The sequence below is a fragment of the Lytechinus pictus genome, chromosome 9, assembly GCF_037042905.1.
Source record: "Lytechinus pictus isolate F3 Inbred chromosome 9, Lp3.0, whole genome shotgun sequence".
In the NCBI taxonomy this organism is placed as follows: domain Eukaryota; kingdom Metazoa; phylum Echinodermata; class Echinoidea; order Temnopleuroida; family Toxopneustidae; genus Lytechinus; species Lytechinus pictus.
In genome coordinates this window covers 21,452,456-21,479,472 of record NC_087253.1, presented here as the reverse complement: position 1 = coordinate 21,479,472, position 27,017 = coordinate 21,452,456, and the positions used below count along the sequence as shown (strand labels likewise).

The 27,017-nt window shown below is 36.9% G+C and overlaps 1 protein-coding gene across 2 annotated transcripts; it reads left to right on the top strand.

Moving 5' to 3' along the window:
- Positions 1–1,536: 1,536 nt before the first annotated feature.
- LOC129268128 (X-ray repair cross-complementing protein 6-like) lies at positions 1,537–26,938 on the top strand. 2 transcript variants are annotated; one of them, XM_064104920.1, is made up of 15 exons: positions 1,537–1,592; positions 5,802–6,013; positions 7,031–7,153; positions 7,888–7,942; positions 8,726–8,819; positions 9,192–9,384; positions 9,964–10,124; positions 11,937–12,033; positions 14,302–14,416; positions 14,696–14,913; positions 16,087–16,198; positions 21,626–21,900; positions 22,680–22,727; positions 24,030–25,938; positions 26,054–26,938. In XM_064104920.1, the coding sequence occupies exons 2-14, from the start codon at positions 5,825–5,827 to the stop codon at positions 24,141–24,143; spliced, it is 1,794 nt and encodes a 597-aa protein (XP_063960990.1). In that variant the 5' UTR covers positions 1,537–1,592; positions 5,802–5,824; the 3' UTR covers positions 24,144–25,938; positions 26,054–26,938. The 2 variants fall into 2 exon arrangements, with proteins under 2 accessions (XP_063960990.1, XP_063960989.1); XM_064104919.1 differs by having other exon boundaries at positions 1,539–1,592; positions 24,030–25,916.
- The last annotated feature ends 79 nt before the right edge of the window (positions 26,939–27,017 follow it).

Genomic DNA, 27,017 nt, shown 5'->3' with positions numbered 1-27,017 from the left:
TCTCTCTGATTTTCCACACGCTAAGACCGAGTTTATTGTGTGTGTGGAGAGAGGGGGTATATGAAGAGTTTGGTTGCAAAAGGGGTTAGGTCCACTTGGGACCATTCCGAGAAAAAAGCATGTTTTTTTATTCTCACTTATCGCGGCAATGAGAAAATAAATTTTCATGATACCCGACCATGAGAACATATAATTGGGTGTAAAAGAAATTTACCTATCTTCATATTTTTAAAGATATTTTTTCCCAAAAAAAATTCTGTGTAGACCTAACTCCTTTTGCAACCAAACTGAAATGGACCTAACCCATTTAAAAAAAAAAGTGATTTTTCTTTGCCACTTTAGATCACTTTTTATACTGATGGGAATTTCAACTTTTCTTTGGTATCATCTTATAGAGCTACTAAAAATATATACATTGTGACAAAAAAAAATAATTTGATGAAAAATGGACCTAACCCCTTTTGCAAGTGAGCTCTTCATATCTTTTCCTTACGTGTCTATTAACAATCATTTTATCTTCTTAACAAGTCACAGAGTTAAATGTCGATAATGTTTTATTATAGTTATAGCCACCTCTATGCCGGGTCACTTCGACGCAACAGCTAGGGTGGGTGGTCCACTTGTCAGATTTTACAGTAATCGACGTCATCAATTTAAACTTAAAGGGGAAACTCCGGGATGGCGATGATTTATTTAAATAAATACAGTTAAATTCACCGTGCAAAATTCTGAAAATTTCATCAAAATCCGATAAAAAAAATCAAAGTTATTGAATGGGGGAGGGGCAATAGCCTCCAAGCCCCCTACCCTATTTTTCCCAAAGAAAACTTGCGAAAGCCAATGTTTTTCATTGTTTGTTTGTTTTCTTTTGAAATTATTACAGACCATTTAACAACTAAATTAATTAAATTTTGCTAACCATAAAACCACATACATATGGTCTTCATCAACAGGTCAAAGGGCACAGAACACGTTCGAGATGGGGCATTTTTTGTAAATATTTGCACTTACACAAAAAAGGGCAATTAGTAACATCTAAAACGGGTCCTCCTCGGGTGAAAGGGGCACAGTAGGCTACATGTTCGCGTGGGGGGCATTTTCTTGCGTAAAAAGGGAATGTTTCTCGTGCTTCAAAAAGTGGGGCCACTGTGCCCCCGGCCTCTAGGATCGCCGCCCCTGCAAGTGGGGATATTACATCATCAGTTTGCTTAATGAATATTCATGAAAACATGCATAGAACTAAAAAATAAAGCAAGTCTAGGACTTCTTTATTCCTTTTCCGATATTGATGAAATTTTCAGTTTTGTGTTTGTCTGATTTGCCTTTATCTGTTCTAATCGTATTATTTACAGCCTGGAGTACCCCTTTAAAGTTATCGAAAGGGGGCCAATCCAAACTTGTCTTAATTTTTGTGAAATTTGGGAGGAAGAAATTGTAACTTATACATACCGCTTTGGATCGAGTTGGAGAGAATATTTATATATTTTTGCTTGCTTGTAATAATAATGAGCAACGTTAACGACGCGTCGTGACGATTGGTGTTTCATACATAGATTCTGATTCGCGTGATCTCCAATTTTGTACCAATTTTGGTTCGTATTTTTAATTGATCCTGTTGTTTACAATTTGTCTATTCGATCCATTTAATTGAACTTGATATAATGTATATGTTTTGCCATATGTTTTTTGTAAAATGGTGATGAGATATTACATATTGGTTGATTTGTTGTGCCCGATCCAACTCCTTTGCTGGATCAGGATGGTCTTGCTAGTCCCACACGTTGATGTTGATGTAGGGACACTAATTTCATTTTAAACTGCTGGCTAGCGACCGACGGATTTCCATTCTCAGCCGTTCTCTGATTGGTCAGTTAAGACAGTGCGGTGTTTGTGTGTTCCGTGTGTTTATGTGTGATGCGAAGCATGCTGTACATGTGTTCACTGGACGTGTGAGCATAGAGTAGATACCCAGTCGTTTTATTGATTTTAACGTTACACTTACAATAACAACGATCAGGGATGGGTTTATTTTGTTGCTGTGTTTGCAAAGAAGGATAGAAGTTTCTTACAGCTCTTAATCAACTGACTCTCTTTCTAAGCTTAAAATTATAATGATAATTGCTACATTCCAATTGTGTGATGTGTTTGTTTTAGAAAAGGTCTTTTATTTAAAATGGAAACATGCCAGTAAATGGACAGTATTATAAAAAATGGAAACATATGCCAGTCAATGGACCGTATGTTCTAGTGTTTAATGAAAATGGAAACATGCCTGTCAATTGACGGGTATAATATGAAAATGGAAACATGCCGGTCAGTTTACCATATGTTTCAGTGTATAATGAAAATGGAAACATGCCGGTCAGTTTACCATATGTTTCAGTGTATAATGAAAATGGAAACATGCAGGTCAATTGACTGGTATAATATGAAAATGGAAACATGCCGGTCAGTTTACCATATGATTCAGTGTATAGTGAAAATGGAAACATGCCGGTCAATTGACCGGTATAATATGAAAATGGAAACATGCTGGTCAGTTAACCATATGTTTCAGTGTATAATGAAAAAGGAAACATGCCGGTCAATTGACCGGTATAATATGAAAATGGAAACGTCAAAGACAAAGTTTATTATTAAAATATTATAGAAATAAATGTGTGCGTGTGCCTTCGAGTCGACCATATATATATATATCATAACCTTGTTCATTGAATGAGTGGAGTCGACTCGAAGGCGCAGGAACTTACAAGCCAGCACAGTTAATCACCACACCGGCCCAATGCATTAACTCGTACAAATTACTGTAGAGGCGCTGGTCCAAAAATTGGGATTGTCCCAGAAAACAAGGATATCCTCATATTCATAAACCAAGACAAATCATGTCTTGATACACTCACACGTATATTGCGAGGTTAGTATTAGTATACTAAATTGAGGTTAGTATTGGTATACTAAATTGTTCTTGAAAAAGTGAGACTGTCCTATGGCTATGGGGACGTTTTGTTTTCATTTCCCCCTACGGGACAAAGACATCAACGGAAATTGAGAGTGCTAAAAATGGATTCAGCGACCTCAATTCCCCCCAGTTCACCATCTATTTTACATGACTTACAGGGACTCGGTTTTATAATTATAAGGGGAGCAATAAAAAGCTCTCCTAGAACTTTTAAGGAGAGCGGTAGAGGAGCACTTAAAAAAGCTCTTCTTCAACATACAAGGGGAGCTTTTTGCCCAATTAACAAAATGGATGGAGGAAATGTATGTACTATAAAATTACAATCAACAACCAAAGGAAGTATTTATAATTGTTTTACAATGTATTGTAATTAGATTGTGTGTTGTAAAACCTGTTTTAGTTAGGTTTTGACTTTGGCTAAAAGTTAAGTCACTGACAATTTTTTTTTTTTTTTCGGGGGCTCTATTTTAATTTTTTTGTCAAATTTCGGGGGCTCTTTTTAAATGCTACTTTTTTGTATTTTGAGGAATACCTGTTCACTTATTAAGGAATTATTACTTTTTGTTTAATATTGTATGATTTTTTAAGTTATTTATCATGTTTAGAATCTTGGATGTGGGTGTGTGTGGATGGGTGGGTGTGTGTGGGTGTGTGCGTGTGTGTGTGACTGTGAGTTGGACTTGGATATAAATGAATTCAATATCTAATTTCTACTCCATTTATTCCAGTACAATACCCTAGTCAGCCATGTACATGTAATAAAGGCCCACTTACCCTAACTTTTCCTGAAGTTCTTTGAAAACGCAGATCTCCATGAAAATTTAATTTCTCTATGGGGGAGTCTAAATTTGGTGAGAATGTATTCATTAAGAACTTAAATATACATGACAATGAAGAAATCATCAAACTTTTTTGGCAGTTTTGAATAATATTCCTGAAATGTAAACTCTGTCTGAAACAGAAAATCACCATCATTGAGGCCTTTACTGAGCGAACTGTCCCCCAGAGCTCCAACTGGCTAGCTAGTAAAAGCGCCAATGCGTGAGCCTGCCGCCGTCCTTGTAAAAAAGATGGAGCTTTGTTTGATGATTTATTGTCTGATATAATACCTCATCCCCTAGAAAAAGAAAACAAATGATTTTTTAGTTATAATTGATAAATTAGATAACTTATTTTGGAAGTTAATAAGCCGTTTTGAAAAGCAAAGCCGAATGACAACTCACCAATGCTAGGTTACTAGACTCTGGGATTTATTTCCTGTGTAATTCGAATTATTTTATCACAGAATTGTGATATCTGTAGGGGAAACATGTGCATTCGAAATGACACACGGTGGTAGTCATAATGGACCCCTATACATGCAACTCTTTCCCGACCGTTGCGTTGATTTTTTTTTTCCATACCTGGTACCATGTGTATGGAAATACGTGGTACAGAAAAAATAACGCAACTTCGGAATTTGAAACTGCGCTACTCGCTACTTTTAAGGCTTATTCGTGATTTTGAGTGTGGATTTTGGATGGTTTTTAAATGGTAAGCGGAGCTCGAGCATATGGCACTAGTGGGCCGTTGAGTTGTTATCACTCGGCAATAATTTCGGGGGCGACATTCAGATTTTATGTCGCCCCCGAAAGCATGATTTGGGGTGATTTCGAGGGCGACTTTAGGCATTTTCGCGCAGGTCAGCTATCGCGAGGCGCGCTATTAATCGCGCTACCAAAAATGGATTAAGGCGCGCATGTAGCGCGCGATCGCTCTCGCGCGCCTTAAAATCGAGTCCCTGGACTTACCGTCTTCCAATAATCTTGTTATGAAACCTGATATGTTTACATTGACTAGCACACTTGATCGGTGTCGGCACTTGACATGTGAATGAACTTTCCTAGATTTCTTGTGTAAAGAAATCTTTAAAAACTGAGACAGTCCCTGTAAACTGGGACGATCCCAGTTTTCTGACCAGCGCCTCTTCTGAATTACATCATTATTCTGGACGGGTAGAGATATTCTTGATTATTAATGATGTAAGAAAGAATTGGTGTGATTTTTGCATAAATTTTAAGTTTTTTTTTTGCTTTTTTCATATCGAATCTGAGCAGATGTTGGTAATAAATTTGTGTTTGCTAACTTATTTCATTTTTTTCATGTTAGCTGCTTGTATCATGACTCTTTCCAATATTTATTATGCTATCGGTGCGCTGTCAATCATCGATGGCTATACTCACGGTAAACCTCGCGCACGGTATACCCTTAGTAGTCGACCTAAGATCACCCACAATACATTACACATCAAAATTTGATCGAAGGCTCGGACAAGACTGATATTTGGCAAATCAGACCCATATTTCTGTCAGAAAATATATCAATTGTTAATGCAAATCTATGTTATATGATATTTCAAGCATTTTCTGTCATTTTAGAGATAAATGGTAAAGTGAACTTGTTCCATGTATTGCTCTGTGAAATTGAACTGCAGATCATAAGTCCTACGGTGCAAAATTGTTCTTGTAGGCCTACACAGCACTAGCAATATGCACGTCCAGAATCATAATAGTGTCCCGTAATACAATACAGCCTATACAGCAAAGATTTTTTAAAGGAATATTTCGATATAAAACTAATGCAGAAAAACTTAGCCGGTCAAATTTCTGTACCTCAGTGAACCCAGAACGCCTGACCCCCGTTACTCATCAAGATCAAATACACTGCACTGAATCACCATCAGTGAGTGTCTGTATCATCCCACTGGCCAGATGTGGTCACCAGAACTCCTACCTAAAAGGCGCCAGAGATATTTGCCAAGTGTTTTCATCTTGGGTTCTTTTTTTCTTTCCTCTGATTATAGACTCTCAAAATTTTAAACCAGTCATGAGCAACTGGGGCGGAAACACCGGTTTTGGATATTACGATGCTGGTGATGATGAGGACCATGACGAGGATGAAGCTGGGTTCGAGTGGCAGAAAGCTGGGAAGGACAGTCTCATTTTCCTCATCGATTGCTCCGAGCCTATGTTTGAAAAGAGCGATGACAAGAGCCACTTCGAGATGAGTATTGAGGTAATTGATAGCAATTAGTTCAACTCTGAAAACAATTTGTTTCTCAAGAACATTTTTTTATAGCAAGGAACAGCATTCACATTTCTAAAGTTGTTTCGTTCCTTGTGTATTCTTCAATGTACGTAGGGCTAGACTTTGCTGAGCTGCAAAAATAATGATTCTGCTTTTATGTCAAGCTTATTCGATTGAATAGGTAATTTTCCACTTGGTCTATAATGCTTGTCCTCTTTGGCTACTTTCAGTTTGGTCTCATCCCACGTGATTAAATTCTAGTTTGTTTACCACCAGCTCATCTTCTGATTTTGTCTAATTGGCATTTAGTCAATTTACCTTTTTGTCTAATTTCCAATTAGCTTGTACCCAATTGTCTACTATCCACTTGGTCTAAAATCACTTTATCTACGAACTGTTTATGAACAAAATTTTCTTTGACAAAGCACATAATGATGAGACAAATTGGAATTTAGAACCTCCTGACATTAGCCTAAATGGCATTTAGACTGAGAGGGTATTAGCCCGAACAGCAATAAACACAATTTGACAGACCAAATGGCCCGTATTCTAAAGTCAGGTTTAACTTAAACCCAGGTTTAAAGTTGTGGTTTAAGTATGGATAGCCAATTGTTACATAAATCACTAATGGTATAGATATCATATTTCAGCTCATTTGGCTATCAAATCATTCATAATTGTCTAGGAAATATAAATAGATGATTATCTTCACCATTGATGAATCAGGAAAGAGCACAGTAAACATGAGAAATATACAACTTAATAAAAAAAATGGATACTTTTGGCTTCCCATACTTTAAACCTGAGTTTAAGTTAAACCTGACTTCAGAATACGGGCCCATGGGTTTATCTTTTGTGGTGTTAGAATATCTGAGAAGGAGGTCAATGGCATTTAGACCAAGTGAATTTAACCATTAAATACATCAGAACCAAATCTCAAAGCACCTTACAGATATATCCACATATCACCCCATTCACATTGTTATATTTTTGTTAATTCCTCAGTGTGCCAAGACTGTACTGAGCAACAAGATTATCAGCAGTGAGAAGGATCTGGTCGGTGTGGTCTTCTTCGGGACTGAAAAGGACAAGAACAGCGGAAGCTTCAAGCACATTTATGTTCTTCAGGTATTGATCAAACTTGAATTTAGAAGACTAGAGCCTGATTGGTTCAGAGTTGACATTTTGGTTCAGAGTGGACATCTATCCATGTGTGTCATCCGAGGTTGACAGAGATTACCAGGGCCCCATTGCATAAAAGTTACTATTATGGAAACTTTGCCATCCAACGGTAACTACTATGGTAATATTTATCAACAGCCAAACAAATTCAAGGATTCCATGCAAGTTACAATTGCATGGCAAAGTTACCATAATAGTAACTTTTATGAAACGGGGCCCTGAATTTATCTCCATAACGTACTGTAGGGTTCCTTAGGCAATACTGAGATGGAGTCTATTTGGACCAGACCATTTCCAGTAGGGGTGTTGTTAAATCACTCTCTTTAGGAAAAAAAAGTCTGTGACAAACACACTTGATATTTGACAGTTAACATCAGTGAAACACATACCAACATCTGATTACTGGTAGACCAAATTGTAATTATTATATTTAGAACTTATGAGGACCATTTTGGTTTTCGGAGGGGGTAGTCACCAAATATTAATCCTGTTTCACTGATTATTTGTGAGAAGCTATTGAAATTCTTGCATCTGGTTAGTTTAGAGCCAATTATTGAAAACTTTTTATGAAACTCTCCTTCATCTTGTCTCCTGTCTTTCTGTCATTTATTCAATTATTCATGTCACGTGTTGGATTCTTGAACACTTTTTTTATCGTTCTTTTCTTTGTGTAAATTTAGGATCTTGACCAGCCGAGTGCCAGCAGAATTCTGGAATTGGAATCTTTCCACTCAGGTAAATTCAAATCCATCAAAATTTAATCATTACACACTCTAAATTGGCAATGCAATGAAAACAACAAATCCTTGTTTTTCATTGCAAATTGGCAACTATTTGTTGAATTTATTAATTTATCAGAGCAATTCCATAAAATTATCCTTTTTGTACGTCCGACCCCCATTTTCTCAAGCCTTACTTCACTTCATAAACTGACCAAGGAGACATGGTCCTTTGTAATGTCAAAAGAACAAAAAGAAATCAAGAGACAAAATTTAAGGAAGGTCCCACATATAGGGGGTTGAATGTACATATTTTATGGAATTGCACATCAATGATATTGGCTTGTGCAAGATCTATTAATTCATTTTCTTTCAAGGTAATGTTGCCAATTTAAGGAGCAGAATAAAATGAAAATCCATATTTTATCTGAAATAGAAATACCCCCAAATTAATTTGCTCAATTGATTGTTGGCCGGGCAGCCTCTGTGCAGTGCCAGATCGACATAGCTCTATCCCTTAAATCATTGAATGCCAAACAGTTTAGCAGCATAACCCATCTTTAAACGTCGTTTTGGTCTGATACGGCTGGGGCTTGAACTCCTTACCTCTCGGTAATGAGACGCACGCTCTACCAACTGCGAACACACCAGTCAATAAGATTAGTCTTAACAATATGAAAGCTGTGTACCTTTCAATTTGAACAAATATAGAAGAATCACACAGGTACGAAACACTAATAACCATTTTGCTTTCACAAAACAGTTATATGCACATTTTTTTTTTCTTACCTCATTGTAGAGGGGAACAATGACTTTGCCAACAAATATGGATTTGAGTCCGGGTATAGCCTCAGCGATGCTCTCTGGACCTGTTCTAACATGTTTTCACAAAGGTAAAACACTCTTATCCTCTCATGGTGACTTTATAATGATAATGATAATAATACTGCTAATGATGATGTTAATGATCATAATAATAATAATAATAAACAATGTAGGGTATTTATGTTGCGCACATCGTGTTAGGTTCCCAAAGTGCGCTATGTTACCTTCCATCAGTGGAAAAAAAATTAGCTGATGATACATAAAAATTTGAGAATATAAAAAACTTTGAAAGTTTCATTTTTAATTCTTTTTATGATAAAAACAAAATTTATATATGTGGACCCCTTTGAAAATCAGCTCTGGTGAAAGGTCTATTTGCTCTATGACAGGAAATCAAAAGTATTAGAAAAATGTAATCACAAATATTTCTGATTTAACAGTCCACAGAAGGTGGGATACAAGCGTGTTTTTCTCTTCACCAACAACGACGACCCACACAAGGGCAACAAAGCATTCCAGAGACAGGCCAAGCAGAAGGCGAAAGATCTCTACGACATTGGTATCGAGATTGAGCTCATGCACATGACGCAGCCAGACGCAGACACGAAATTTGGCTTCTCAGAGTTCTATCAGGTACACTATAGTGAGGGAGAGAGAGAGAAACGCATGGAGGGGGTGATAAGATGGATTCTTGACATTTGCTCATTCGTCAATTGCTCCGTTGTAAACATGCTTATCAAATCACTAAATTCAACCCTGGATTCAACATTATACCCTACATTACCCTACCCTACCTTACCCTACCCTACCCTACTTTACCCTACCTTACTCTACCCTACCTTACCATACCCTCCCCTCCAAATGGTTCACTTCAACAACATAGAAAACATGTGAAATTGGAAATTAGTTGACCCTATTGTCATGGAATTTTGAGACTTGATTAGGGGAAAATCAGTAGCAAATCGGGGATTTCTTGGGGAGGGGGGCATTTCACGAAAGTTGTCAGCACTGATTAAATTGTCAGTGCAGACAATTTTATTGAAATCCTTGGTTTTGATTAGCTGAGAGGCACTGGCCTCTGACTGTTACTATGGTAACTGTCAGAGAAAGACAGCTTGTCAGTGCTGACAACTTCCTGAAACAGTCCCCTGGTTTCTTGAGATGCTTGGAACTCTTATTTATAATAATAATAATAACGATTTTTCTTTGCAGGACATTGTTCATACAGGTGAGGATGAAGAGGGCATCATCCCGAATGCATCTGAGAAGTTTGATGAGCTCCTAGCGAGGGTACGGGCAAAAGAACACAAGAAAAGGACCATGGGAAGGATTCCGTTCTCTCTTGGAAAAGGACTGGAGCTAGGTGTGGGCATGTAAGTAATGTTATGATTTACTGGCACAGTCAAGAAGCTTGCTTTCAGCTTTTAATTCTCAACATCTCCATATGAAAAATAGAACATATAATATAAAATAAGGTGAACAACATTGAAAATATATATAATAACAAATTTAGAAAAATTATTCATAACTTTGTCAATCCAAATATGCAAATCAGATTATTGAAAATGAAAGGAAATTAGTTTACAGTGTTTTGATAGAAACAGTCTACCAGGCACTACATGTATACAAATGTTGCCTAGTAGTTGAGGGTCTGCAAATTGTATGGCATATAGTGCATTGGGAAGAGTCAGTCTGCATCATATTATTGAAAAGCGTATGATGAATTTTTGGGCTAGGATTCGTCAAAGAAAATGGAAAATCTAAACTTTCTAGTATGATTTATAGGCTTTTGCGTCAACTTCATGATAGGGACCTTTATAAGTCACCATGGATAGTAAAAGTGGAAGACATTTTGGATACATGCAGGATGTCTAACCTGTGGACTGTTGAAGTTATAGATCTTGACATTAAGTGGGTTAAGTCAACTGTGAGTCTCAGATTGGATGATATTGCAAAACAGGAGTGGAATGCTGAAATTAATAAAAGTCGTTTATGCATGAATTATAGGATATTCTAACAAGATTTTGGTTTTGAAAACTAGTGAAATTAGATTTTGCAGATAGGATTGAACTCTGTGCATGTAAATATCGTTGTGGGAAATCATAGATTGTCTGTTGCTAATTTTCGTTAGTCGTTACCTGTCCAATTAGGGTCTGCAATCTTGTACGTTATGTGACTCACATGGGCCAGGTAACGAGTTTCATTATGTGTTTAATTGTCCTGCTCTTGTAGGTGAAACAAAAGCTTTCATTAGAGGGTAATATCTTGTCAGACCAAATGTTCTTAAAATGCACAATTTGTTTAATATGGGAAATACGAAAGACTTGAAAAATCTGTCAAGGTTTTGTAAATTAATTATGTCCAAATTTTGATGTCATCTTTAATGTAGTCGACTGTATTGATTACAGTCTGGTATTAGGGCATGGTTTCAGATTTTGTTGGATTGCGCCTTCATGTGCTCAGAGGGGTGTGTGTCTTTGTTCCGGCTTCCGGATCAAGGAGAACAAAATACGGTATAGCTTTTGCTACTCTCTGGGGGTTGATGGCTCAATTTGTACCAGTTACTATTATTACTCTTATATTGTACATTCATGTATGTTTATTATTATCATGTTTGCTTCTTTTTTTTTTACCTTTGTTTGTATTTTTCTTATGCCAATCACAAGGTGCTATATAACTTTTTAGAAGCACTTGCCCAGTCTGGCAAGTAAATTTTTAAATAATTGGAATATACTTGCCTAAAAATCTATTTCACTTGCCCGAAAAAAATCATTAAAAAGAAGTTTTACCTCTCCAAAAGAAAATTTTGTGGTTCTATAAACCATTGACCTTTTTCTCTCTTTTGACATGAACTGATCTACTTTGTGAGTTCATTTCTTTTTTCAAAGTGATTTTATCTTGCCTGTCATGACCAAAAATTAGGGTCAATATATCATATCGACCTTAAATTTTGTCATTCTACTGTGAAAATTTTGCTTGTCCAATTCGGGCAAGTAGTTTTGGTCTTTACTTCAAAACACCTGCGCGACTCTAAATTTTACTTGCCCTGGGCAATCAGGCTAGTGCTTATGTAGCACCCTGCAATCATTGCCTTTGTTATAACCCGTTATATTTCTTCCATGCCCCCGGGAGGGGCCGTCAAAGAAATAAAATCATTGTCATTGTCTTTGTTTTTATATTTGAAGTTACACCCTCGTAAGACAGCAGACCAAACCGTATCCTATCAAGTTACATCGGCAGACCAACGAAGCTCTCAAGGGAAAATCCAAGATGTACTGTGAGGTGAGAAATACAATACGAAGGATTTCACTTCCTATCTCCAGTCCTTCCAGAACTTGACACATGGTGTACGGTGAACCACTTCCATGATTGTCCATACCACAATGCAAACCTTCAGACATAATCTAGCTTTTATTTGTCATACATTTACTTTGAATGTCGGGACATTAGGAAAGCAGTGCTTTGCCATGGATTTATTTTTTCATGATATATTTTCCAAGTTGATAACTTACTTTGATTATTTTCACCTTTCCTGGGGGGCCCCTAACACAAAGGTTAACAATTAAAAGAGAATGAAGGTTTTGCATATTTACATTACCGCTAATATCAAATAGAGGACATTATTACCTACAATTTGATGTATCGCGCAGGTCTGTAGGCCTCCAAATATCAAAGTTATTCAACTTTTAAAATGCAATAATCGTCTGCTATGAGACGAGTATTCGGTCGTTAGCAGTATGCCATTTTGTCTGGGATTCCAGCGACCCCCAGCGAAGATATGACAAAATCGCGCTCTACTCGTGAAATACTCAACTGAGTATCCTGTATGTAATTACGTATGCCGCGATTAGTAGGCATATGATCTTTCGCTAGCATTCAAGATCATGCCGTACTGCCAGGCCTTCGGGTGTACCAACAAAAGTGGAAAGAGGAGTGGGGGAAAACCTTTCATCCTATTCCAAACCAAGACAGAAACAAGGAACTTTTTAGTAAGTGGATTGAAAAATTCTTCAAATCAATTCTACAAATACAGGCGGCATCACCTGATTTGTAGTGACCATTTCCAGCCTGATGAAATACCAGGAGGACATGCACAACGCTCTAAAGTAACAAATATAGAGAGCTTACCAATGGAATATGAAATATGATTATAAAAATAAAACGCTGATAAGTTCCTAGTCAGCCCGCTGATCAAAATTCGCATGCAACGCTGGTCTTGATTGGCCATTTGATTTAGCGATTAATCGCTAACCTTTGTGTTATGTGGCTCTGCACATGGGTGTTTCCTGAAGCTGTTTTGAAGTTACTGGCAACTTTACAAAAGACTGGGGATCCTTTCTTAAGAGCTCAATCAACACCAATTGACATTTTGGTGCACATAAGTTACCACAAGACAGGATCACCCATCATTCGTAAAGTCTTATCCTAAGAACAGCTTTATGAAACAGCCACCTGGTGCACATACTCCAGAGCTCCCAGGAAAATTATTTTACTCTTTTTCCAGTCACGGAATTTGATAAAAATGCCTCAAATCAGGAAAAATTCATGGAACGTTGATCGGCACCAAAATCGGAAAAAACCTCGTTGCAAATGAAAACAACAAATCATAAAAAAACGTAGAAAAGATGTGAAACTGTAACATAAATTGGAATATTTGTCATGAAATTTATTTCTTTGCATGCTGGGAACCCTGGGACTCAGAGTTACATTACTTTAACCCTAAGAAGACTGGGGGGGGGCTGATTCAGCCCCCCCCTCGACATTTTTCGCGATAAATCCGCCGCTTGAAATTTTTTGACCGCGTCGCTCGCTGACTTTTTACTTTCAAGTCTTGCACAACTTTTGAGACCAAAATTGTGACCCCCGGGTACGCGGTACCGAAATTACACAACATTTCGTAAGAGCATGTAGACCCAAAATTCACAAATGTATCATTATTTTTCCTTTTACTGCTTAAAATCAATTAATTTTATATTTTTTGTGGTCAAAATAAAGTCCCCGACAATTTCCATTGAAAAAACAATAAAAAAACAAAAAGTCGAAAAACAAAGAAATACATTGGAAATTTGGAAAACAATAGAATACATAAGAAAATAAATGTGATGGTGAAATTTTTGAAAAATAAATTTGATCAGATGCCTATCTAGAGTATGTGAAACAAAAATTAGCATTTTAGGGGCATTATTTTATTAATTAGAGCAAACTTATGATTTTACGCATAAATTAGCATAATTAATGAGCAATGAGATTTTTCGCAGAATTTGATATTATAGTTTTGTAGATGATGCCATGGGTAATGCGCGTGCCAATTTTCGTCGCTATCGCACGATCGACGGCCGAGATCATAAGGGGGGGGCTGAATCAGCCCCCCCCCCTCGGTCTTCTTAGGCGACGAAATAGCCCTGTCTATTTGAGGTTCAAGTTTTTCATTGAATTCTTTTTTCTTTCTCAACATCCATGTGAGCCTCCTTATCATATAGCTTTAATATGTGTTCTTTATGTTTGTTGGTTTTTGCCAAAATTAAAAAAAATAATGATAATTTTTTAAAGGATACTGGAGAGCTTCTTATGCCGTCTGACATCAAGAAGTATCAGGCGTATGGAGGGAAAAACATCATCTTTGAGAAGGATGAGGTCGCTGAAGTGAAGAAATTTTACGATCCAGGTTTGTAGTGTCCAATTCCATAACATAATATTCTTGTACGTCTGACATTGTACTCTATTCTTACTTCAGTTCATGAACTACTCATGCCATAATTACGGGGGCAAGACACAGACCTTCGGACTTGAGCATTAAGTTAAAGTAATGAATAGCATTGGGGACAAATGATTCTCTCAAAGGGGTTTGTAATGTGCATGGTGTACATCTGATTATTTTTAACTCTTAGTAAGCGACATCGCAAGTATCCAGCATTTGATGTGTGTTTTGTTGTTCCTTTCATAGGGCTATTGCTGATGGGTTTTAAGCCAAGGTCAGCCCTGAAGAAATACTTTCACGTCAGACCAGCCCAGTTCCTATTCCCCGACGAGAGTTCGGTTGCGGGAAGCAACACGGTCTTCAATGCCCTCCTGCAAAGATGCTCGGCCCGAGACGTGGTTGCCATCTGTCGTTACATTCCGCGCAAGAACACATCTCCGAAGTTTGTTGCCCTCTTGCCTCAGGTCAGTCTAGTAGATATACATGTATAAAGCACTGTGGCCTGGTGGTTCTGACTGTTCTCTTTAAAACTGAAGGGTCATGGGTTTGAATCCCAGCCACGGTGTAATTTCCTTCATCAGAAACTTCATACACAATGTGCTGCACTCAACACTGGTGAGGTTGATTCTACTGACAGGAACAATTCCTTTAAAAACTGTGAGCACTGGGATTGGTAGACGAGCTTAGCTGGGGTAATACAGGAGAGTTTTTGACACCTTTCAAGGTGGATTTGTGCATTAATACCCTATATTATCATTATTATATAAAGAATAGCCTGCTCTTACGATTGGGATATTAAAGGAGAATGAAACACTTGAAACCAGCTGAATCCATATCAAAGAGAAAAATCAAAGAAACATATTGTTGAAAGTTTGAGGAAGATTGAATGAATAATAAGAAAGTTATGAGCATTTGAATATTGAGATCACTAATGCCATGTAGATCCTCCCATTGGCAATGCGACCAAGATCTGTGATGTCACAAACGTACAACTCCCTCATTACTTTAGTACTTATTTCACTTATATTCTCACTTTTATAGAGTATATCACAAGGTGAGGTGTTCTCTTTATGAGAGGACAAGTACAGAGGTTTCACAACATTATATCATTGATGAATCGTTTGTCATATGATTAGAATGAGCAAAAAGAGATGTTTTGGGGTATATTTTCAATGTCCAAAAGGGGAGAGTTGTTCATCTGTGACATCATAGATCTTGGTCGCATTGCCAATGGGACGATCTCCATAGCATTAGTGATCTCGACATTCAAATGCTCATAACTCTTCTATTGCTAGTCCTATTTTACTCAAACTTTTGTTGATCTTATTCCTTGATTTTTCTGCTTTCACAAAAGCTAACTTGCTCCAAGAGTTTCATTTTCCTTTAAAGACGCACATAAATGTAACTTCTTGTTCACATAGCACTTTTGTCTTATTGTTTTACAAATTCATTATCAAATCATAATGTATTGATGATTATTATCAATGTACAGATATTTGCTATTGTTATGAGTGTCATTATTATATTTCTGGAAATGAAATGAAATAAACAAATAGAAATTGTGTTGTCTGGTATGAAGATTGTCGAAAGAAGTCAAAATTACACAATATTGTTCTATTCCCACATATTTATCACAGAAAGAGGAGCTTGATGAGAAATCAGTTAAGATTGCCCCTCCCGGATTTCATCTCATTTTCTTGCCTTTCTCAGATGACATCAGAACACTAGAACATCCCACTAACCCTAGAGGTAAGACAGGGCTCCACACTAACCCTTTTTTTCTACTGGTCCAACCTGTTCATGTCGGACCAGTAATACCAAGTTTTTCCATTTTTTACTGGTTCAAACCTAAAATTTACTGATCCCCAAAATAAAGAAAAAATATTTCTTAAAGACCTACAGTAAGTTTATTTTGCTGTCTTTTATTAATTTTATTTCCCCCTAAAAAACATGCAAACAAACAGTACACCCACACACAACATAATTCATGAGAGCCATTTCTCAATTAGTCATTTTTTTAAGATGTCAGAGCCATTATTAAAACTTACAAGAGTGGAAAATATCATTTGTATCTGTTTGATATATTGTTTACTGGTCATGTAGGACCAGTAAATCTGGCTATTTCTGAAAAGTTACCGGTCTGGGACCGTCGGACCAGTGCCAGTGTCGCGCACTGGGTAAGAGGGTAAATTGCCACTTGGTTTACACCTGGACCCCGTCTTACAAACAGTTATGATTGACCCAATCAATCTCAAGTATATGGAAATCCATCAATGTCATATTTTTTTCTTCAGGAAATTTGCACAATGTCTTTTGAAAAGAAAGAGAAGCACAGTGAATTTTCAAGAAAACCACGGATTTATGAATATACAGTTTATCTAGGAAATATTTTGAACAAACATGTATTCAAGATGTTGGCGTTGCTGGCTTTCCATAGTTGTGATTGATTGGATTAATCGCATCTCTTTATAAGATTGGGCTCTGCTTTGTGTACTTTTCATTTTGCCCCATCTTACAAAGTGTTCCGATTGATCCAATCAATCGCAACTATGGACGGCCAGCAACGTCTACATAATGCATGTTTGTTCAAAAGGGCGATTCCAAACTAGAACTTCAAAAATATCATAAATTTCAACATGCTTTGAATAAGTCATATGTAGTGTAATATTTTACTATGATACCTAAATTTTACGAAAATTATGAGTTTTAACCAAAAGTGAAGTCAGATATAGTTTTTTTGGGGGGGAACAATGGAATTGTCAATTTTCAATAATTTTGCTAATTAAATAGTCAAGTACAAACACTGCCTGAAACAATTATTGGCAAAGCACGAGAAGATTGAAAATATTGCAGGTCAATGGAATAATGTATCATTGATGGTTCCAAGTAATATCTACAACATTTTCATGATCCATAATAGGGGCAGCCCTGATTTTTCCGAACCTATTTTTGGCAATGTCCCGTACGACACATGAAAATGCAAAAGTTTTTCCTACAATTTTATTTTCGATGATGCAATTTCACAATATCAGTTTCTCTTTCTTTGACCCATGGGTGATCGATTTATCCTATAAGGATCTAATTACTGCACTTCATTTTTCAATAATTGTCCTATTAAAAGTTGTCCCGTACGACACACAATATATAATGCATTTAATTGCAGGATTTGGATTCAGAAACTATAAATAGTAGGCCTATTTTAATTCAAGTAATTGATTTGACATAAAGTGAACTGAAAAAGTACTTTTTTATCTCCATAGAACATGAAATAGGTGATTCTAAACATTTTAATTGATTTCATGTAGGCGTATTCTTTTGTGAATCCCTTCAGCTAAACTGGTGATTTTCACTGGTCAGAGCAGGTTATTTTCTTTGTCATTGAGCATGAAAAGAAAACCTGTATAATTGATTCACCCTAGCCTGAAAGATGAATTCCTCTTGCATGCTAATGTAGAATTATTATAAGATGCAAAAAAAAATTACATATCAATCATCTATTTGGACTTCCCTTGATGATCACTAATTTTTGTCTCACCTGCATAGCAGAGTGAGACTATAGGCGCCGCTTTTCCGACGGCGACGGCGGCGGCGGCGGCGGCGACGGCGGCGGCGGCGGCGGCGGCGGCGACGGCGGCGTCAACACCAAATCTTAACCTGAGGTTAAGTTTTTGAAATGACAGTATAACTTAGAAAGTATATGGACCTAGTTCATGAAACTTGGCCATAAGGTTAATCAAGTATTACTGAACATCCTGCCTGAGTTTCATGTCACATGACCAAGGTCAAAGGTCATTTAGGGTCAATGAACTTAGACCATGTTGGGGGAATCAACATCAAAATCTTAACCTAAGGTTAAGTTTTTGAAATGTCATCATAACTTAGAAAATATATGGACCTAGTTCATGAAACTTATACATAAGGTTAATCAAGTATCACTGAACATCCTGCATGAGTTTCACATCACATGACCAAGGTCAAAGGTCATTTAGGGTCAATGAACTTTGGCCGAATTGGGGGTATCTGTTGAATTACCATCATAACTTTAAAAGTTTATGGATCTGATTCATGAAACTTGGACATAATAGTAATCAAGTATTACTGAACATCCTGTGCAAGTTTCAGGTCACATGATCAAGGTCAAAGGTCATTTAGGGTCAATGAACTTTGGCCAAATTGGGGTATTTGTTGAATTACAGCCATAAATTTGAAAGTGTGTTGGTCTAGTTCATAAAACTTGGACATAATAGTAATCAAGTATCACTGAACATCCTGTGCGAGTTTCAGGTCACATGATCAAGGTCAAAGGTCATGTAAGGTCAAAGAACTTTGGCCACGTTGGGGGTATTTGTTGAATTGCCATCATATCTCTATAAGTGTATTGGTCTAGTTCATAAAACATGGAAATAAGAGTAACCAAGTATCACTGAACATCTTGTGCGAGTTATAGTAGTTTTCAAAATCAGCACTGCTGCTATATTGAATCGCGTGATGCAGGTGAGACGGCCAGAGGCATTCCACTTGTTTATATACAGTATTGAAACTCCTTACTTTTTTCAAGTTGTAAAAGAAAAAAATCTGGAAAATAAGACAAACCATATGGTTTCATGAAATGCAGAAAGGTTTGAAAAAGTAGAACCGCATTTCTTTAGAAAAAAATATTTTGTGGAATTACAAGTGACAGTTGTGACATATATCATGTATATATACATTTTATATGAAAAATTATAACTTTTTATCCCCATAATTTACACAAACAGTTTCATTCATTCATTGTTTAAATGTATTGGAAATTATCAATTAATTCACTAAAATATAACTTCACACAAAACCTCAAGTTTTTCAGCTCGTAAACATGCTGTGAATGAACCCTTGTACATTTCCCATCATGAAAAAAAATGATGACTTATTGCTCCCGATTGTATATATTGAGGTTACTTAATTAGATTGTCCTGAATGACTACTTATTAAAAGACTTTTCATTAAAAAGGAAGAATTTAGGGGCAATGCTTCCCTTCTGATTGATAAAAAGTTCATTGTTTTATTCAGGCTGCCCAGTACAACACGCAAGTGCCTGTACAACACAAAAGTGTCCCGTACGATACACAAATGTCCCGTACGACACACAAGTGTCCTGTACGACACACAAGTGTCCCGTACGACACATTATTTTGTTTATGATATATTGACAGAAATATTCAGCCAATAGCGGTTTCTAACATAATGAATGTCTTTAGTTTGATAGGATTATCATTATCATCAGCCAGATAAAGTGATTGAAGAAGTCGAAGAGACATAAAGTAAGAAAGTTTGGCTTCAATTTAGAGATGTCCCGTACGCCACAATGTTCTCGAAAATTGTAATTTGCTTTATTTATTCATGAATGTTTATTTTGCTTTCTTTCATAGATGTGTTTGTTCTTGGGTAATTGAATATCAATTTGAGTTCAGTTTCTATGAAAATTATCAGTCCAACTCACAGACTTTAGAGTACAAACTTGAGGTTTCTAAAAAAGCCACTTTTTCTGCGTCCGTATGACACATTACTATTTTAAATCTGTATTATACAGGATGTGAATTCAAGTCATGTTAAGTCTTGGTTTTTCTAACACTCTGGTAGTACTTGATGATCACCTTTAGTTACTGGAATATTTTTTTGTTTTCCTTGTAAAAAAACTGTCAAATGTTCTCTAAATGTCCCGTACGACACGTATGGAATCACCCAAAATATTTTCTTACTATGATGTATATTCATGTATTCATTGCTTTCTTGAAAATTCACTGTGCTTCTCTTTGTTTACAAAGGACATTGTGCAAATTTCCTGTTGAAAAAAATTATAACACTGATGGATTTCCATAGAGTTAAGTTGATTGGATCAATCGTAACTCTTTGTAAGACAGGGCATTTGTCTAATCCTAGTTCGTCTATAACCAGGGCCCTGTCTTACAAAGAGTTGCGATTGATCCGATCAATCACAACTATGGATGGCCAGCAACGTCAACATGTATTATGCATTATTTTTCAAACATTTTCCAACTGTGATGTATATTCATGCATTCATTTTTTTAATTTTTTATTCACTGTGCTTCTCTTTGTTCATAAAGTACATTGTGCAAGTTCCCTAAAAAAAAAATTATGACACTGATGGATTTCCATAGAGTTATGACTGATTGGATCAATCGTAACTCTTTGTAAGACGGGGCACAGATCATTGACTAACCATTTGTTCTAATTACTTTTTACCTTGTTAACCATTCTGTCAAATTTTACGTTGGGATACGCCCATTTTGTCTAATATCCACTTTTGTCTATCACCATTTTGTCTATATGGTTAGATGAATTGCTTGTGAATCTAAACATCTACTGATAAGGTGCAAATTGATGATTCATGATGAGGAAATCTGACTCTTTTGGCATTAGACTATATGGCCCATATTCTGAAGTCAGGATTAACTTAGACCATGGTCTAACTCTGTGCTAAAATTATGGAAAGCCAAACATGTCAAAATTTTCCTTACATTGCATGTTTCTTATGCTTACTGTGCTCTTTCCTAACTCGTGAATGGTGAAGAAAGTTATCTTATTTACCTTTCCGAAACAGGTAAGAATGATTTGAGAGAAAAATGAGCTGATACATTTATATTATATTGTTAGAGATTTATGCAACTGTTTGCTGTCCATAGTTAAACCACAACTTTTAACCAGAGTTTAGATTAAACCTGACTTCAGAATACGGGCCTATGAGAATGTATGTGGGTATAAGACCAAGTGAATTGGAAACCAAACAGTAAGTAGAATCCCCAGCATCTAAATTAAATGATGATTTTGTTTCAGTAAGAGATGACATGAAATTGCTGGATTTTTTAAAAATCTTACAATGTACATCAGAGTTCAGGTGGGTGTTTCATAAAGCTGTTCGTAAGTTAAGAGCGACTTTAAGAATGACTAGTGATCCTTTCTTGTGGTAAATGGTATATTCATTGGCGATGGTTTGGCACGTTAGAAAGGTTCACCAGTCGTTCTTAAAGTCACTCTTAACTTGCGAACATCTTTATGAAACGGCCCCCAGGAATTAAAAAAAGACCTTTGTAATCTTTGTAACATTAACCAATGCCTTTAATGTGATTCAGGAAAGTTAAGATTTCCTTAACGCTCTCCACATCTCTTTAAATCCCTCAGCGACGCTGGACCAAATCGACAAAGCCAAGAAGGTCGTCAAGAGCCTACAGTTCAAGTTTTCCTCAGAGAACTTTGAGAACCCTGTACTCCAGACACACTACAGAAACCTAGAGGCTCTCGCTCTCGACAGGGACACAGCCGATGAAATGGTAGATCACACAGCACCCAACAATGAGATGATAGAGAAGAGGGCGGGGCCAGCCATTAGAGAATTCATGGAGTCTGTCTTTCCGGAAGGGTACGATCCAACAGCCAAACCAGCTGCAAGGAAGAAGGTATAGGTCTTCTCTTTCATAAGTTTTTTAAATAGTTTTCTTCGGTAATTTTACATATGAAAGCAGCAGAAATAGAAGAATATATTCAGAAGCAGAGTCTTCTAAAAAGATGAGTGCATAGGAAACACTTAACATGCTGTTTGAAAATTAGTCCCATAGCATGGGCCCAATGATAGGAAGCGTGTGGATATTCTCCCCGTTTCAGACTGCTCAAACGTTTGTGAATGACTTCTGTTTAGTTATAAGAGTCACTCTTGATTTTTCATCAATTTCAGCTGGCCATACAATTGTATGGAGCAACATTATCAGGTCTTAGACTAACTTTAGTTCTCAGGTTTCTATTTATATTGTGCCAATTATTTTCTTTCATTTATTTATTTATTTCATTTATTTTATTTCCAGGCAAAAGACAAGAAGAATATGTAAAGAGGAAGAAATTACCACCAACTAGTGCCTGAGGATGACTAAAAGAAAAACTAGTTTCTGTTATGAAGCTCTCCTCACTAGTCGGGATTTACAAATATACAAAAACAAAATCGGTAAACTGCTATTGCAAATTTGGTGTTATAACAAGTTTTATGAAACAGGTTCCTTATTAGGGTGCACTTGTGTGATTATTCTGCTAGAATCAAATAATCAATTTTAAATTTTCTATCTCTCCCTTCTGTGTCATTTTTCCCTCCTCTCCTGCTATCCATCTTGCTTTCATTTTATTTATCCCTTTTCCATTTCTGTCTGTCCTTCCCTTTCTCTCTCTCTTTCTGTCTTATTTCCTGTAGGCGGCCGGTGGTACCATTGATGTTGCTGAAGAAGCAAGAAAAGGAAAGGTAACAATCTAATTCATTTAGGGCTCTTTGAAACAAAGCATTGGAATAAATTGCAGATTCCCCAATGACCAATCAAGATCATTGTTGCATGCACATATTGTTCAACACACCTATGATCTACCAATGACAGGTGGTGTTTGAGACTTGTGAATGGCACTCAATTCTAAGACATCAAGTTATTTGTAAAATGAGACATCAATATACAAATAGCGAATAGGCATGAGTGCGATGGTGCGAGATTTCGCATGAGGTGAAAGAAAGATGCTCTATTCAACGAGGCGTGAGCCGAGTTGAATAGAGCGTTTCTTTCTTTCACCGAATGCGAAATCTCGCACCATTGCACGAATAAGAATATTCGCTATTTGTGTTGTACAACGCCTCGGAATTTAGCGAAAATATGAAAAAACAAAGAGTTTATCCCTATAGTAATCTATGAAAAGGGAGCAAAAATACCGAAAGCAGAAAGCAAAATCCCACAAGCGCACAAGACCTTGGGCAGCCTTGCGCATTTAGCCAGTTGGCTTATACACGTATTGTTCCTTTTTACCTAGCGCAATGAATTAAATCGTATTGTGACGTCACCTCCTAAAGCCGTGCAACGGTACATTTTGGATGGTACGTCTTTTGTGCAACGGTACGAATGTTTGACATTCAGCCTCCCATTTGCTCGCGTACAACAAGCTAAGTAGGCGTTGTACAATATCAAATAGTTATTAAAGGCAGCCCCGTCATCCCCTTCTTTCCCTCTCATCTTCTCGCTGCCCCACCCCTCATCTTTTGTCCCCTTCCCAAACATCTTTCCCAAACCCCTTTCTCTGCCCCCTGGAATCCATCTTGTATTAATAGTATGATGAGGGTATGCATGTATAATGGTGAATTAAGATCCCAATAATGTTGATGATGAAATTCGTGATGATGGTATGATGATGATGATGATGATGATGGTGATGATGATGATGGTAATGATGATGATGATGATGATGATGATGATGGTATGATGAAGATGATGATGATGATGGTGATGATGGTGATGATGATGATGTGATGATAATGATGGTATGATGATGATGATGATGAAGATGATGGTGATGGTGATGATGATGATGATGCTTATAATGAAGAAAACTATCTATAATGGCGATTTGTGATAATAATCCTGTTGATGATCTTGATATTAATCACATTGATGATCTTGATAATACCAATGAAAATGATAAGTTAAATCATAATAATGACATGTATTTTGAACTTGTATAGTTACAAGATGTAATGAGGAATGTATCATTATTTTCTCCATGGCAGCTTTCTAAATTGACTGTAGCAGTCTTGAAGGAGTTTTGTCAAAAGAATGGGCTTTCAACAACAGGGAAGAAGAACGACCTCATAGAAACCATAAACGATCATCTAGGACTATAGACCCTCATCTACACACGATCCAACGAGCTCTGCAACATTATTTGCTTTATATTCACTTGGTCTGATAGCAGATCTTCACCTTCTTAGATGGTCACACGTCATTAGCACTTGATCTGCACCGGTGACACAACATTTGCTCCGGGAACAATTGCTCTATTTCATCTAAGATATAGGGTTATAGTTAGGGTTAGGGTTGTTAGGCTTAGGATAGGGTATAGTGTTAAATCCAGGGTTGAAGTTGGTCACTCCATTAGTGTGTGGAATTTACTGTGGAGCGATTGTCATGGAACCCTCTACACCATTTTTGGCCTAATACCCACCTAGACTCGTTGACATTTAGTCTCCTGCTCAGCTTGTTTAATTTCCATTTTGTCTACTTATTACATTGCACTGACTTTGTCAAAGATAATCTGGTCCATGAACAGATTCATCTAGCCATATAGACTAATGTTGTTAGACTCGGTTTACACCCCAGATGGTCGGATTCCATATAGGCCAAACCCATTTACTCTCATTTCTGTTTGGTCTACAACTACACTTTGTCTAATGCCCACTTAGTCTATTGTCCAGTTGGTCTTATTTCCACTTTGCCCACTCATATTTTTTTACTTTATCAAAAGAAATATTGGTCCATGAACAGTTCATAGACTATGTGAGGTTAGACCAAGTGTTAATAAATCAAATTGGTACAGCCTAAGTGGAATTTTTTTTAATGGTGAATGGGCTAAATGGCAATTAGACCAAATGGTTAGTAGATGAACTGGTTGTAGACGAGCTAGTATTAGGCTATTTGGAATGAGACCAATGGAAAGTAGACCAAGTGGCAATCTACCATTTTAAAGGGTGGTCAATGCTGCAGCCAAGAAGTTGAAAAATAAGTAGTGATCATGAATTTATAATATATGATAATAATTTGAAGATCATATGGGACTATTATATCTTCATCAAGATACTTCTTATATATAATAATATAATAATATAGGTATATTTACCCAGGGTAGCCACTTCAGTTTCGAAAACTGTTCTACCAGCGGGCCCTGCTATTATTATTACCCCGGCTTTAGCTGAGCTGCCTAGGCGCTCAAGCATTCAAGGAATTTCTTCCTACCGGGTACCCATTCACCTCACCTGGGTTGAGTGCAGCACAATGTGGATGAGTTTCTTGCTGAAGGAAATTACGCCATGGCTGGGATTCGAACCCACGACCCTCTGTTTCAAAGTCAGAAGACTAATCCACTGGGCCACAACGCTCCACTCTTGTATTTCTTGCTTCATTTTGATTAGCTAGTCAGCCATGCATCATGTAATGATGCCCTCTCAGTACTAGAAATTAAGTTTCTGCTTCTTGTACACCATGCTATCAGACCAGGGCCCTATTGCATAAAAGTTACAATTATGGTAACTTTGCCATCCAATGGTAACTACCATGGTAACGCTGATCAACAGCCAATCAAATGCAAGGATTCCATGCATGTTCACTTGACATAGACCAAGCACAAGACCGGCAAATTGTAGCTTTGATTTCGGCCTCAACTCATCCTTGGATTAGTAGCAATAATAATGTTGCATAACGTTTATGTTCTCTGTTGCAGTCAAGGATCAAGCCGGATTAGACATAATACCATTTAAGGGGCCATATTGTTTTTGCCCAATACTCCGCCTCTCAAAACTATTGGCCCGAATTCACAAAGGTAGTTTTTAAAACCATCGGTTGAACCCATGGTTTATGCAGATTTCCTGTATAAATTACGCTTACCACGTATATTAAAAAATGTCCAATGCTTAGCACTCTTTTGTCACAGTAAGCCAAATTGACGCTTGTTGCCTTGTTTATCCACTGTTCGAATTAATGAGTCTACTCTTCAACAGTGGACTCATGAATAAAATAGCCCACTTCACCATGGCAACAGGTGTCAATTTGGCGCACTGTGACAAACGTGTTCATCAGCATTGGACATTTTTTTAATATATGCGGTAAATAACCATAATTTATACAGGAAATCTGCATAATCCATGGGTTCAACTGATGGTTTTCAAAACCACCCTGTGAATTCGGGCCATTGTGTCTAATCCTGCTGGTCCATACCTGCTTTGTTGTACTATATTTTTATACTTTTATTCAACATGTAATTTTAAAGAAACGCATATAATGCATACCTTGAATAATGTTATTGTTTGTATTCCAGAAGTAGTTCTTATTGTCACAATTTTTATGAAAGATCCTCAGAGGATTTCAGCAGTCAAAAAAAAAAAATCAGATTAATAGGTGTATGGCTGTATTGGATGGTTGAAAGTCTATGATTTTATTCACTTTTTGACACATGATATAACACTATTTGAGGAATCAAAATATGAATTGAGACCATTAAAGACTGAAATCAAAGACTGAAATTTATTGAGATTATTGATATCTGGCAGTTTTGTTCAGTTATTAAAAAATGTCATAAAAAAGGAAAGTCTTCAATTTTGGCCCTTTTGGGGCAATGAACAAATTGTGGTGTACTTTACTGGTGATGTGATCACCTCAGTATTAGTCTAGGGGAAGGTTTCATGAAAGGGTTTGTGAGTGATTTTCATTGATGAATGTTAAAAGCTACTGAAATCCTTGCCTTTGATTGGCCAAGAGAAATTTGCCAGTGACAATCAATGACAAGACACTTCATGGAAAACTCTCTTGGTTGTCCTTTCAGATCAGAGGGACTTTATTTTTATGCCTGAAATGTAAATTGTAACAAATCATGGATTTGAATATGCATCTAAATATAAATTTAGAAAAGTCTTGATAAAATTGCTAATTCCTGTGTCAGATTTGCTTGATGCATTTTTTATTAGGTTTAGGAGGGTAATTCCGGACCTTTCGCATTTCCCAGGAGG